The 13,579-nt window shown below is 42.8% G+C and overlaps 1 protein-coding gene across 1 annotated transcript; it reads right to left on the reverse strand.

Moving 5' to 3' along the window:
- Positions 1 to 190: 190 nt before the first annotated feature.
- Positions 191 to 12,214, reverse strand: enpep (glutamyl aminopeptidase). Its single transcript, XM_069723467.1, has 20 exons — positions 11,520 to 12,214; positions 10,067 to 10,208; positions 9,635 to 9,769; positions 9,433 to 9,553; positions 8,360 to 8,514; positions 7,555 to 7,668; positions 7,346 to 7,480; positions 7,185 to 7,250; positions 6,185 to 6,250; positions 5,755 to 5,915; positions 5,243 to 5,325; positions 4,892 to 5,028; positions 3,510 to 3,565; positions 3,290 to 3,437; positions 2,619 to 2,692; positions 2,219 to 2,323; positions 1,886 to 2,059; positions 1,581 to 1,721; positions 903 to 984; positions 191 to 622 (listed from the first exon to the last, which is right to left on the reverse strand). Exons 1-20 carry the CDS (start codon positions 12,146 to 12,148, stop codon positions 476 to 478), a joined length of 2,871 nt encoding a protein of 956 aa, XP_069579568.1. The 5' UTR covers positions 12,149 to 12,214; the 3' UTR covers positions 191 to 475.
- Between the last annotated feature and the right edge of the window lie 1,365 nt (positions 12,215 to 13,579).

Genomic DNA, 13,579 nt, shown 5'->3' on the forward strand with positions numbered 1-13,579 from the left:
AAAAAAAAACTGACAATGAACATCTGTGTGGACTGAGTCTTTACACAAACACAGACATACACACTCACACAGACACACACACACACACACACACACACACACACACACACACACACACACACACACACAATCACACACTCACAAACCTTCACTTTATAGTGATTTTAATTGCAAAGTGAATTTACACCGTAAATATTGTTGAAAACAAAATGATTCAGATTTCCTCTAAAAGTTCATTTTACAATTATTATTGTACAAAGATTCATTGAGGAGAGTGCACTAATAAAGATGATGCAGTGCAATCAGGAGGAGAACGTGCAGACAGATCAGTGAGGACGTTCTCCACGTTCCTCTGAGGGTTGGTTCAGATCAGCAGTGCCCCCTTGTGGTCCTGAAAACAACAGGCCCTCAGCTGGACCTCCTGTTGGAGCTCAGTTCCTGCAGAACCCCGAGGATGTCCAGGCTCTGCAGGGTTTCAGATCTTGTGGTTCTGCAGCCACTCTCTGATCTCATCCTTGTTCTTCGTGATCCACTCGATGTTGTTCCTCACCGTCTCCAGCGCCTGCAGCCGGGGCATCTGTCCGGCTCCAGCATCCGGAGTCAGGCTGAAGAAATGCTCCATCTGAGGGAGACACCACAGGGAGACATGTGGGACAAGGAGAGGACAAACTGTCCAACGTCTGTCTGTCTGTCTGTCTATTATCTATCTATCCATCCATCCATTAATTAATTCATTCATTAATTATCCTTCCATCTGTCAAAATGTCTTCTACCAAATATTTTCCAAGTTGAATTCTCCTTCAGGTCTGTTTATAATATTTATCAATGCAATGAAATGATAAGTTTGAAAATAAGTTAAATGAATCCATTGTCTGTATAAATGGAGCTGATAGTAAACGGACCTTCCACAGCTGCAGCTCTGTGTTGTAGGTGGTGCTGATCCGGTTCAGGAGGCGGCCCAGGTTCCTGTCGTTGATGGTGTACCTGTTCAAACAGAGAAGTCATGAGTGGGACCAGGAAAACCTGTTGATAAAGGAACAGGTGACCAATCACAGCACAGTTCAGAGTGTTCAACATGGTCAAGAGAAGCATTGAAAACATTATTAAAGAACTCTGCAGGAGCTGTTCTGTGATTGGTTGGCTCTCTGCAGTTGACTGAACATGAATAATCACTGAGAGCTCTCATTAATGAATGAACCTTTCTCTGATGCAGTTTAACATCCCATAATAACCCAATGTTCCTGTGAAGTGTGACTGATCTCATTTTTGTCCTCTTATCAACCTTCAAACTGTCCTTTTATCTCTGAACAGCTGATATCAGGTCACGTGTTGCAGACGAACACCCAGCAGCATGTGATGATGTTTTATGACATCATCACATGTTGTGATTTACTGACGTGTTTTTATTCCAGCTGGACGTTCAACATCTCATCAAAACCAGAACACTCACAGACCTGAGAGTGTTCTGGTTCTGGTGAACTCACAGGAACACAAATTGAAGTCAGAGCTGAGAAACATTCAAACGGAGCTGATGAGGTCATCGATAACATGTCACATGACGTATCTCACGGTGGACTCACCTGCTGACCAGGTAGTCCCAGTTCAGGGTGGTCCAGTCCCAGGCCATGTCCTGGCCCAGCGGGTTGAGGGACACGTAGCGGACCACAGTGAACAGGTCCTGACTCCTCACCACGCTCTCATTTCGGGTCGCCTCCAGCAGCCTGTCGGACAGAACCGGGTTTATTATTTATTTCTGTCAGATGAAGAACATGAAGAATAATAACACAGCACTTCTTGAACATTAGGACTCTACATGTCATCACTGCTCGGATAATGTCACTCAACGTTTGTATGTTCAACAGGAAGTTAAAGGTGTTGTCGTTACTGGTAGAGGAGCTGCACGTTGTCCACAGAGGACAGTCCATACAGCAGCTTGTCCTTTTCCTGAGCCAGAGACGTGTCCCGGTACCGCTGGAACATGATGTGCCACTTCTCCTCAGAGTTGGACTTCTTCATGCCGTATCGGTACACCAGCAGCCGGAGGTTCACGGCCACGCTGCTGCAGTGGGGACGACAAGTTATTAACATTTATTAACAGTTAAATATTAGCAACCGTCATGGCTGTGAAGAATGAAGTGATCCATATTTCAGCTGTTAGTTTAACTGCAGAACATCTGTCAGACATTAAACATGTTTAAAAAGACACTGCAGAGACAACCTGAGACTTCCATTGATCCAGAGGTCAAATATTTGAGAGGCTTCACTCAGAGCTTCATCATCTCCCATCTGACAGGCAATGTTGAGCACCGTCTCCCTCAGTAACCTGGAAATAGCCAGCAGCAACATGTCAACTTCACTGGAGGATCAGAACATGAAGATACGTTCAGTTTGACAGATTTATAATCGGTTCTAACTGACTGCTGCTTCATCAGGTTCAGTTGTGTGACACTTAAAAGCAGAAAGCATTTGTCATCATGTGACCAGCAGAGCTCAACACTTTGAATCATGGAATCATCTCACAAAGACTCAGTTTCACCAGGTTCACTGAACGCCACATGATGGAGTCCAGGAACATGTTGAACCTCTTCAGGATGTCTGTCCTGTCAGTGAAGTCGTACCTTTGTGTCTGACTTCCTTCATCGTTCCATCCCAGCTTAGTGGAGATGTTTTTAACGTGGTTACGAAACAGTTCCTGGAGAAAACAAACAAACAAACAAACAAACACAGTGTTTTCTAATGAACTAAAAAATGCTGCTCTGTGTAACACAGAGCCAACTGACTCCGTCTGTGAGGTTTCATCATAAGTCATCTTTATATCTGTAGTTTGAAAGCAGCTCGTCAGTTACAGCTTGTAAATCTGGAGGTAATAATAATATAAATTGTATTTTTTGACAACGACATTACGTGGCTTTAGAAAAAAAACTACAACTGAACAAAATCCAGTAAAAGCAGAGAGAATGCAACAAGTAAAAACAGCAAAGTAAAATAAATGAATTATATAAAACATGAAGGAGTGAAAATCAAACATCATGTCAACATTTTTCAGGTTTCAGGTTTCAGGTTGAGATTAAAACTTCTTCCTGTTATTAAAAACACAGAGCAGAACTGACATATTTTAACATCATCATAGACCTGTTTAGTAATTTATGTGTAAATATTTCCCCTTGGGGATTAATAAAGTAACTATCTATCTATCTAAATGTTACATACCGTCTAAATGTGGTTGTTTTCTTTTAGCGGAACATTCAGATGTCAGATTAACTTAATGAGGTGTCAGGTGTGAACTCACCTGGAACTCTGGGTAGAGGTCTGAGTTGGACAGCATGTCCCTAACGTAGGCGACGGACGAGGCCACGCGCTCCCACACGATGTAGTCTGGCTCATTGGTCAGGTACTTGGTGAGGTTGAAGGCATTTCCATAATCTATGATGTCGGCTCTGAAGAGAGAAACACTGTGAATGAGTCTGAACGATGCTCGTAGTTTATAACCAGGACTTCATAAGTTTTACCTCGCCAGAGCAAAAACATCATCGATGTAGCTGCTACGGTCGGCGGCGTCAAACTCCTGTTAGAAACAAACACAATCCTCTTTATAAGGACAGGAAGGGAAACATCGGGAACTGCTGTCCTCCTGACGGGCCACCGTCCATAGTGTAGTGTGTATACAGTGTGTGTAGTGTGTATACAGTTTGTGTAGTGTGTATACAGTTTGTGTAGTGTGTGTAGTGTCTATACAGTGTGTGTAGTGTGTATACAGTTTGTGTAGTGTGTGTAGTGTGTATACAGTGTGTGTAGTGTGTGTAGTGTCTATACAGTGTGTGTAGTGTGTGTAGTGTCTATACAGTGTGTGTAGTGTGTATACAGTTTGTGTAGTGTGTATACAGTGTGTGTAGTGTGCGTAGTGTCTATACAGTGTGTGTAGTGTGTATACATTGTGTGTAATGTGTGTAATGTCTATACAGTTTGTGTAGTGTGTGTAGTATCTATACAGTGTATGTAGTGTCTATACAGTTTGTGTAGTGTGTGTAGTGTCTATACAGTGTATGTAGTGTCTATACAGTTTGTGTAGTGTGTGTAGTGTCTATACAGTGTGTGTAGTGTGTGTAGTGTGTATGTAGTGGGTATACAGTGTGTAGTGTGTATGTAGTGTGTCGTGTTTAGTGTGTAGCATGTAGTGTGAAGTGTGTAGCATGTAGTGTGTATGTAGCGTGTAGTGTGTATGTAGTGTGTAGCGTGTATGTAGTGGGTATACAGTGTGTAGTGTGTCGTGTGTATGTAGTGTGTAGTGTGTCGTGTTTAGTGTGTAGTGTGTATGTAGTGTGTAGTGTGTATGTAGTGTGTAGTGTGTATGTAGTGTGTATGTAGTGTGTAGTGTGTATGTAGTGTGTAGTGTGTAGTGTGTAGTGTGTATGTAGTGTGTAGTGTGTAGTGTGTATGTAGTGTGTAGTGTGTATGTAGTGTGTAGTGTGTATGTAGTGTGTATGTAGTGTGTAGTGTGTATGTAGTGTGTAGTGTGTAGTGTGTATGTAGTGTGTAGTGTGTAGTGTGTAGTGTGTATGTAGTGTGTAGTGTGTAGTGTGTATGTAGTGTGTAGTGTGTAGTGTATATGTAGTGTGTAGTGTGTAGTGTGTATGTAGTGTGTAGTGTGTAGTGTGTATGTAGTGTGTAGTGTGTAGTGTGTATGTAGTGTGTAGTGTGTATGTAGTGTGTAGTGTGTATGTAGTGTGTATGTAGTGTGTAGTGTGTATGTAGTGTGTAGTGTGTAGTGTGTATGTAGTGTGTAGTGTGTAGTGTGTATGTAGTGTGTAGTGTGTAGTGTGTAGTGTGTATGTAGTGTGTAGTGTGTAGTGTGTATGTAGTGTGTAGTGTGTAGTGTATATGTAGTGTGTACCGAGTGGTTGGTCTGCAGCTGCTGACTGATGAGGCTCCACATGTGGTCGTCATGGTTCACTCTGTAGAATCCGATGTGATCCTTGTTGACCTTCAGCAGTCCGTCCACTGATATAGAGTAGTTACTGATGATGAGCTCTGGGGGGCGATGAAGGGGGTTCATATGAAGAGGAGACACACACACACACACACATACTGAACACTGAACACATACAGCTCTGTGCGTGATTTGTCGGCTCGCTGGCAGAGGAGATGTTTCTGATGCTTAGGAATGTTTTGTAGACCGCATATATATCATATATCATGTATACAGTATGTAGAATATATAAAGTATTTCAGCTGAGTACTCTACCTGCACTTCTCTTGTCAAACACATCCAACATGTTCTTGTCACTTTTCACAGAGTGCCACTTGACTGGGATGGTCCACTTGTACCTGAAACAAGAAGGGAGTCACTGTAATATAGAATATACACGTATACAGTTAATTCTTTCAGAGTTCATTTTTATTCTGATTCTCAGCTTTGAGCTGAACGATGCTCAGCAGCTCGTCTCTATCTGGGTCTGTCTGCTGCAATGGTGGACAGGGAGTGTGCAGTGGTGGAGAGGGAGTGTGCAGTGGTGGAGAGGGAGTGTGCAGTGGTGGAGAGGGAGTGTGCAGTGGTGGAGAGGGAGTGTGCAGTGGTGGAGAGGGAGTGTGCAGTGGTGGAGAGGGAGTGTGCAGTGGTGGAGAGGGAGTGTGCAGTGGAGGAGAGGGAGTGTGCAGTGGTGGAGAGGGAGTGTGAAGTGGTGGACAGATGTCTCTATGTTCTTTGAGGACTCTGAGGATCCTCCCAGGTGAAAGGTGACCTGTGTCATCACCTACCCGAAAGGTGAGGGAGGCTGGCTGGCGTCAGCTTTATGGTCCAGGAGGAAACGCTTTTGGTTCAGTTTTGCATTTGTGTCTGAGACAGACAGATCCAGAACTGGATAACCCATCTGTTTGGTCCATGTGTCCATGACCTCTTCGACTGGCAGCCCACTCACCTGGACACACAGAGGACCAATCAGCTGCTTTCCAGAGGACTTCACAAACACACAACTCCAACCTCTCCTTTCACTCCTCATATGGGAGGTTTATTTCTGAAATGTTCAGGTACATATTAATATGATCCACATGTTCAGGTTTATATATTAATATGATGTGTGAGTGTTCAGTGCTCAGCTGCAGTCAGAGAGAGACCACCTGCTGCTTGAAGGTGTTTTTGATAAGTTTGAAGTCATGTGACGAATCAGGTGAGGAAGGTCAGACCTACATTGGCCAGTGACGCCCAGAAGTTCAATGTTTTAGCGTTCTTAAAGTAGAAGTCCTTCAGATATTTCTGGTAAACAAGAGAAGAAATAAAAACAGACTGTCAGTGAACCTTCATCATCATCCTCCTCCTCCTCCTCTTCTCCTCATCATCATCATCATCACCATCACCATCATCATCACCATCATCATTACCATCATCATCATCACATCACCATTTTCACCATCATCACCATCACCATCACCATCATCATCATCATCATCATCATCATGACCATTTTCACCATCATCATCGTCATTACCACCATCATTACATCATCATCATCATCACCATCATCATCATTACCATCATCACTATCATCATCATGATTACCATCATCATCATCATCATCGCCATCACCATTTTCACTATCATTACCACCATCATCATCATCATCATCATCAGCATCATCATCATTACCATCATCATCATCACCATCATCATCATCATTACCACCACCATCATCATCATCATCATCATCATCATCATCATCATCATTACCATCATCATCATTACCATCATCATCATCACCATCATCATCATTACCACCATCATCATCATCATCATCACTACCATCATGATTACCATCATCATCATCATCATCATCATCATCGCCATCATCATCATCACCATCATAATCATCACCATCATCATCATCACCATCATCATTATCATTACCATCATCACCATCATCATCATCATCATTACCATCATCATCATCATCATCATCATCATCATCATCATCATCATCATCATCATTACCATTACCACCATCATCATCATCATCATTACCACCATCATCATCATCATCATCATCATTACCACTACCATCATCACCATCATAATCATGATTACCATCATCATCGCCATCATCATCATCATCATCATCATCATCATCATCATCATCATCATCATTATCATCATCATCATCATCATCAACACCATCCTCTGAGAAGCGACTCACTCGACATCCGTCTCTGAACGTGTCCTTTCCCATCCAGTCCTCCAGCATCCTGAGGATAGATGCTCCCTGGAAAACATCACATGGGAAACATGTTGTCTTTATCCTTTTAGGATGTCATGTGACCGTCCTCACGTTAAAGTTCAGTCTCAGGCTCCGCCTACCTTGCTGTATGATATGGCGTCGAACACGGAGGTGATTTCTGCGGGCGTCGACACGTTCACAATGATGGGGTGAGATGACAGCAGGGCGTCGTCCACCATGACAGGAAGGACATCACTGATGATCATGATGTCTCTCTGTGGGACAGTAGTGGGACAGAAGTTCAGAGATTCTCAGACCGACCGACACTCACGTGTACAGGAGGACTCACCATGCCCCAATCGAGGTGGGCCTTCTCCACACCCACGTACTCAAAGAAGCTGGCGAAGCCTTCATTCAGCCAGAGGTCATCCCACCAGTCCATCGTCACGATGTTCCCGAACCACTGGAAACAACACATCACATGAACAGTTCTCCTCTCTGCTCCGAGTCTTCATACTCAGGAGTCATTCCAGGTGGAGGTACAGACCAGGTGGAGCTGCTCTGTCGTCTCATGTAAATCACAGTATACTCTGTATTTCTAGAAACTGAAGGAGTGAGGTGAATAAATCAGATTTTTATCCACGTATCAGTTTATGCTGCGTCATTGTGAGCCTTTAAACATCTTTACTACCATTCAGGATGAAACCTCCTTATCACTGCAGCCTCGATCAGACAGTAAAACTCTACAGATCGACTCCACACCTCTTATCTCCCATCATCATAAAACCGCTGACACGTTGGAAAGAAATATCCCTGAAATGTGGATAATAAACAATTTGAAGGAAAGCCCATTAAACTTGTTAAACATTAATGTTTGTGGATTCTGACCTGTCTGCTGTTGACAATAATAAGAGGAGATAAACCCATTGTATCATTTATAAAACAATGAGATGAAAGTCGTCGTATCATTTATAAAACAATGAGATTAAACCCATTGTATCATTTATAAAACAATGAGATTAAACCCATCGTATCATTTATAAAACAATGAGATTAAACCCATCGTATCATTTATAAAGCAATGAGATCAAACCCATCGTATCATTTATAAAACAATGAGATTAAACCTGTCATATCATTTATAAAACAGGTACCTGGTGAACCAGCTCGTGTGCGATGACACTGGCCACCCGTTGCTTGTTGTAGGAGGAGGACTGGTTCTCATCGTACAGCAAGTTGGTCTCCCGGTACGTGATCAGGCCCCAGTTCTCCATGGCACCGGTGCCAAAGTCAGGGATTGCTATCTTATCTGTATCCAAATACACAGCCATTGAAGTCACCATTCATTTCATGATTTATTGTCGAGGACAGGTCTCCACCCGGTAGACCACAATCTACCCAGTAGATCGAAGGAGCTCTGGAAAACCCTGATGTAGAGGTTCTCCAACTGTTCAGAACATGTTCCACTGTGTACAGAACCAAATATACCCAGGACACCTGCAGAGAGCAACAGTTCTTCTTAAAGTATCGAATTCACTGATTTCACACACAAAAAACTCAGAAAGGATCAAAGAACCTTCACTGCAGTTTATAGTAAATGCAGAGAGAGTGTGATATCAAAGCAAATGTAGCTGCCATGATCACCATCCTCGTAAAGCTCCCGATGCAATTAATTTGTTAACAACAGTGATGAAGAGCAACGTGCTCCAAACGTCACTGATTTTAATAAATAAGTTGATGTTGTTAATAAATAAACTGATGTTGTGATGTTAATAAATAAACTGATGTTGCGGTGTTAATAAATAAACTGATGTTGTTAATAAATAAACTGATGTGATGTTAATAAATAAACTGATGTTAATTAATAAACTGATGTTGTGATGTTAATAAATAAACTGATGTTGTGGTGTTAATAAATAAACTGATGTTCATAAATAAACTGATGTTGTGATGTTAATAAATAAACTGATGTTGTTCATAAATAAACTGATGTTGTGGTGTTAATAAATAAACTGATGTTGTTAATAAATAAACTGATGTTGTGGTGTTAATAAATAAACTGATGTTAATAAATAAACTGATGTTGTTAATAAATAAACTGATGTTGTGATGTTAATAAATAAACTGACATTGTTAATAAATAAACTGAAGTTGTTAATAACCCATCAGGGTTCGGGTGGTGTTCTGTAATAATAGTAATGTTCTAATAAGAGTGTGTGTCAGTTACCCAGTTTAGAGATGGAGTACGTCATGTTGAAATATTCCTCAAAGTGGTCAAAGATGGTCTTGGTGGTGTCGGCGGCGTATGTGGCGGTTCCTAACTGACTTGTCTGAGCGTAGATCCTCAGCTGGAAGATAAAAACACAGGTGTGTTGGTGAAAGCAGGAGGTGGTGTTCATCTGTGACAGTGTAAAGACAGGTGAACTCACCGGGACTCCTCGGGCTGAAAGTCGCTCAACATATCCAAACTGGTGCACAGCAAAACACACCAGATAGGTGCTCATAGGAACCGACTTCTGGAAGGAGGTTCTCACTTTGCTGCCGAGCAGTTGTTGAGGGGCTCCCTGGAGGGGGTGGAGCAAAAGGCTAATAGGTTAATGTGGATGTCAGTCAGGCCTGAAAACTCTACTTTTAGTATTCAGTGTTTTCTCTGTTCTCCTCTGTCTTTAATAAGAGAGTTTAGATGGTGAGAAATATGAGCTGATCTGTTGAATGACCTCTGACCTCCTTTCTGATGATCTCACACTCCGATTCATTACATTTTCTATGGGTGACATCATCACAATTATAATAAGAATGTACGGTTATGAGTTGATTTCTATGTTGTACAGTAATTATTGTCATGATTATATCAGTGGTACCTCTGCTGGCATGTTGGACAGAGCTTCGTACGTGGCGTCATGTGTGATGGAGATGTTGTATGTGGCTTTCTTGTTGGGTTCATCGAAGCAAGGGAACGACTTCCTGGCGTCCGTCGGCTCGTGGTCCGTCGCAGCGATCTTCCTGTTGGACAAACAAAGGACATGAGACGCCTGAACCGACCCTGTCCCCTGATGGACACCTGAACCGACCCTGTCGCCTGATGGACACCTGAACTGACCCTGTCCCCTGATGGACACCATGAGACAAAACATCCAGATAAAGAGATTTTTCATGTGTTAAAATACTTTTAAGAAGTGTTCTGTGTTTAATATTTTCTATACGTTCTCTGTATGTTTTGTATGTTCTCTGTATGTTTTGTATGTTCTCTGTATGTTATTTGCATGTTCTGTATGTTCTCTGTATGTTCTGTATGTTATTTGTATGTTCTCTGTATGTTCTCCGTATGTTTTGTATGTTCTCTATATGTTCACTATATGTTCTCTGTATGTTCTCTGTATGTTTTGCATGTTCTCTGTATGTTATGTATGTTCTCTGTATGTTTTGTGTGTTCTCTGTATGTTTTGTATGTTCTCTATGTTCTCTATATGTTCTCTATATGTTCTCTGTATGTTGTGTATGTTCTCTGTATGTTCTGTATGTTCTTTGTATTTTTTATGTTCTCTATGTTTTGTATGTTCTCTATATGTTCTCTGTATGTTCTATGTATGCTTGGTATGTTCTCTGTATGTTCTCTGTATGTTTTGTGTGTTCTCAGTATGTTCCCTGTATGTTCTGTATGTTTTGTATATTATCTGTATGTTTTGTACATTCTCTATATGTTCTCTGTATGTTCTGTATGTTCTCTGTATGTTTTGTATGTGCTCTGTATGTTCTTTGTATGTTCTGTATGTTCTTTGTATGTTTTGTATGTTCTCTGCATGTTCTGTATGTTCTCTGTATGTTCTGTATGTTCTTTGTATGTTCTCTGTATGTTCTGTATGTTCTTTGTATGTTCTTTGTATGTTTTGTATGTTCTCTGTATGTTTTGCATGGTATCTATATGTTCTCTGTATGTTCTGTATGTTATCTGTATGTTTTGTATGTTCTCTGTGTGTTCCATATGTTCTTTGTATGTTCTCTGTATGTTTTGTATGTTCTCTCTATGTTCTGTATGTCCTGTATGTTATCTGTATGTTTTGTATGTTTGTATGTTATATGTATGTTCTGTATGTTCTCTGTATGTTTTGTATGTTTCCTATGTATGTTCTCTGTATGTTCTCTGTATGTTTTGTATGTTTCCTATGTATGTTATCTGTATGTTATCTGTATGTTTTGTATGTTCTCTGTATGTTCTGTATGTTCTGCATGTTCTCTGTATGTTTTGGATGTTCTCTGTATGTTTTGGATGTTCACTGTATGTTCTGTGTTCTGTATGTTGCATGCGGTTCTTACCTGGTGACCCCCGACTCGGTGTAGACGACCCTGTAGAACCCCACCACCGATCCATTGAGCCAGCCTTGGAAGTCCAGACTGAGGGTGTAGTGTTCCCCTGGCTGGTTGATTGACAGCTCCTCGGAGGCCTCCACCACCACATACTGCTGAGGTGTGAACTCAAAGCATCGTTTCACCTCCACCCGTCGGTCTCCTCCCGGACCGCTGAGCATCAGGCGGGGCAGCGAGCTGACGAAGGTCTCCCTGATGTGGAGCCACAGGTGGCGGGTGGTCCGGCTAAGCTGCAGCTGGACATCCACGGTGCCGGTGTAGGTGTCCTGGAGCAGGTCGGGCTCCAGGTGCAGGTCGTAGTGGTGCGGAGTCACGTAGCCGGGCAGACGGAAATCTCTCCAGTCCCCGCTGGAGTCGGAGGAGGGGGTGCAGGGCCCCCGGCCAGGCGTGGGGAGCAGGGTGGGGGGGGGCAAGGTAGGGGGGGGCAGGGTGGGAGGGGTGCTGTTGGACCTGGAGAGGCCCACCCCAAGGCCCACCGCCACTGAACACACCACCACCGTCACACAGATGATGGCTGCATGCTTCCCTCTGATGCAGTACCTCTTCTGCTGCTTGTCCATGTCCAGGCCGTCCACCATGGTGACGTCCACACCTGAAGACCTCTGAGGACGGACACGTGTCTCCGGGTTAAACTGCTGTCTTCAGTCAGAGCTGCAGCTCCTGCAGGCTTTCAGTCAGCTGTGATCTGTAAGCTGGGCTCAGTGAGGGAGGAGGAGGAGGAGGAGGAGCAAGGAGAAGCTCACTCTGAGAGAGACATTTATTCTGTCCGCGGTGCAGTGGACACACCTCCTCCTGTTGGACATCGACCATCGCCTGTTAATCAGTAGCTAGACGTCCACTTCCTGACAGCTGTTGTTCTCACATGAAACTAAAAACAGGAGTTCCTTTGTGTTGGTTCTGATGTAATTTACATCTTAGAGTGGAGACAGGGGGAGTAACGGGGTGAAATGATGGTGATGATGATTCAATTGAATTCATCCAGCCATGCATTATCTATACCCACTTTATCCTGAACAGGGTCACGGGGGGCTGGAGCCTATCCCAGCTCACATTGGGTGAAGGCGGGGTTCACCTGGACAGATCGCCAGTCCATCACAGAGCCACATGGAAACAAAGACACATTCACACCTCAGGGACATTTGTAGAACCACCAATTAACCTGAGGTGCATGTTTTTGGATGGTGAGAGGAAGCCGGAGTACCGAGAGAACCCATGCAGGCACAGGAAGAACATGCAAACTCTACACAGAAAGGCCCAAGCCCGGAATTGAACCCAGAACCTTTTATGCTGTGAGGTGACAATGATAACCACTGCACCACTGTGCCACCTCAACTCAATTCAATTCAACTCAATTCAATTCAATTCAATTCAATTCAATTCAATTCAATTCAATTCAATTCAATTCAATTCAATTCAATTCAATTCAATTCAATTCAATTCAATTCAATTCACAGGTTATTTCATAGCACTTAACATTTTTAAAGTTCTTACAGCAGAACTTTACAACATTAAACAGAGAAACCAACAATTCAACAATTCAACAATTCAACAATGCAACAATTCCCACATAAGCTAGGAGGGAAAAAACCCTCCAAGGGAGAAAAACCTCCAACAGCGGGAAGAAAAACTCCTTTTAACAGGAAGAAACCTCCGACAGAACCAGGCTCAGAGGTGGGCGGAGCTTCTGTTAACAGAACCAGGATCAGAGGTGGGCGGAGCATCTTCCTCCACCAGTTGGGGTGGAGGAGAGCAGAAAGAGAAAAGGACAGCATAGAGATACAAGAGAAGAACTGTTGGTGGAGACAACAAGTGCAGAGCAGAGACATGCAGCTCCATGACGGGACATCTGGAAAAGAAAGAAGAGAAACTACACGAGTGAAGGAACTGAATGGAGACAACAGATAATAAGAAGAAACTATGGGAGAGAAAAATATAAAGTTAATGAGATGTGATGGTGAGATATGAGTTATAGAGAGTGAAAGAGTGAGAGGAAAGAAGCCCAGTGCATC

The sequence above is a fragment of the Brachyistius frenatus genome, unplaced genomic scaffold (assembly GCF_029030835.1).
Source record: "Brachyistius frenatus isolate BFR_SWC_R1_liver_20210118 unplaced genomic scaffold, ASM2903083v1 Contig_329, whole genome shotgun sequence".
NCBI classification, from domain to species: Eukaryota; Metazoa; Chordata; class Actinopteri; family Embiotocidae; genus Brachyistius; species Brachyistius frenatus.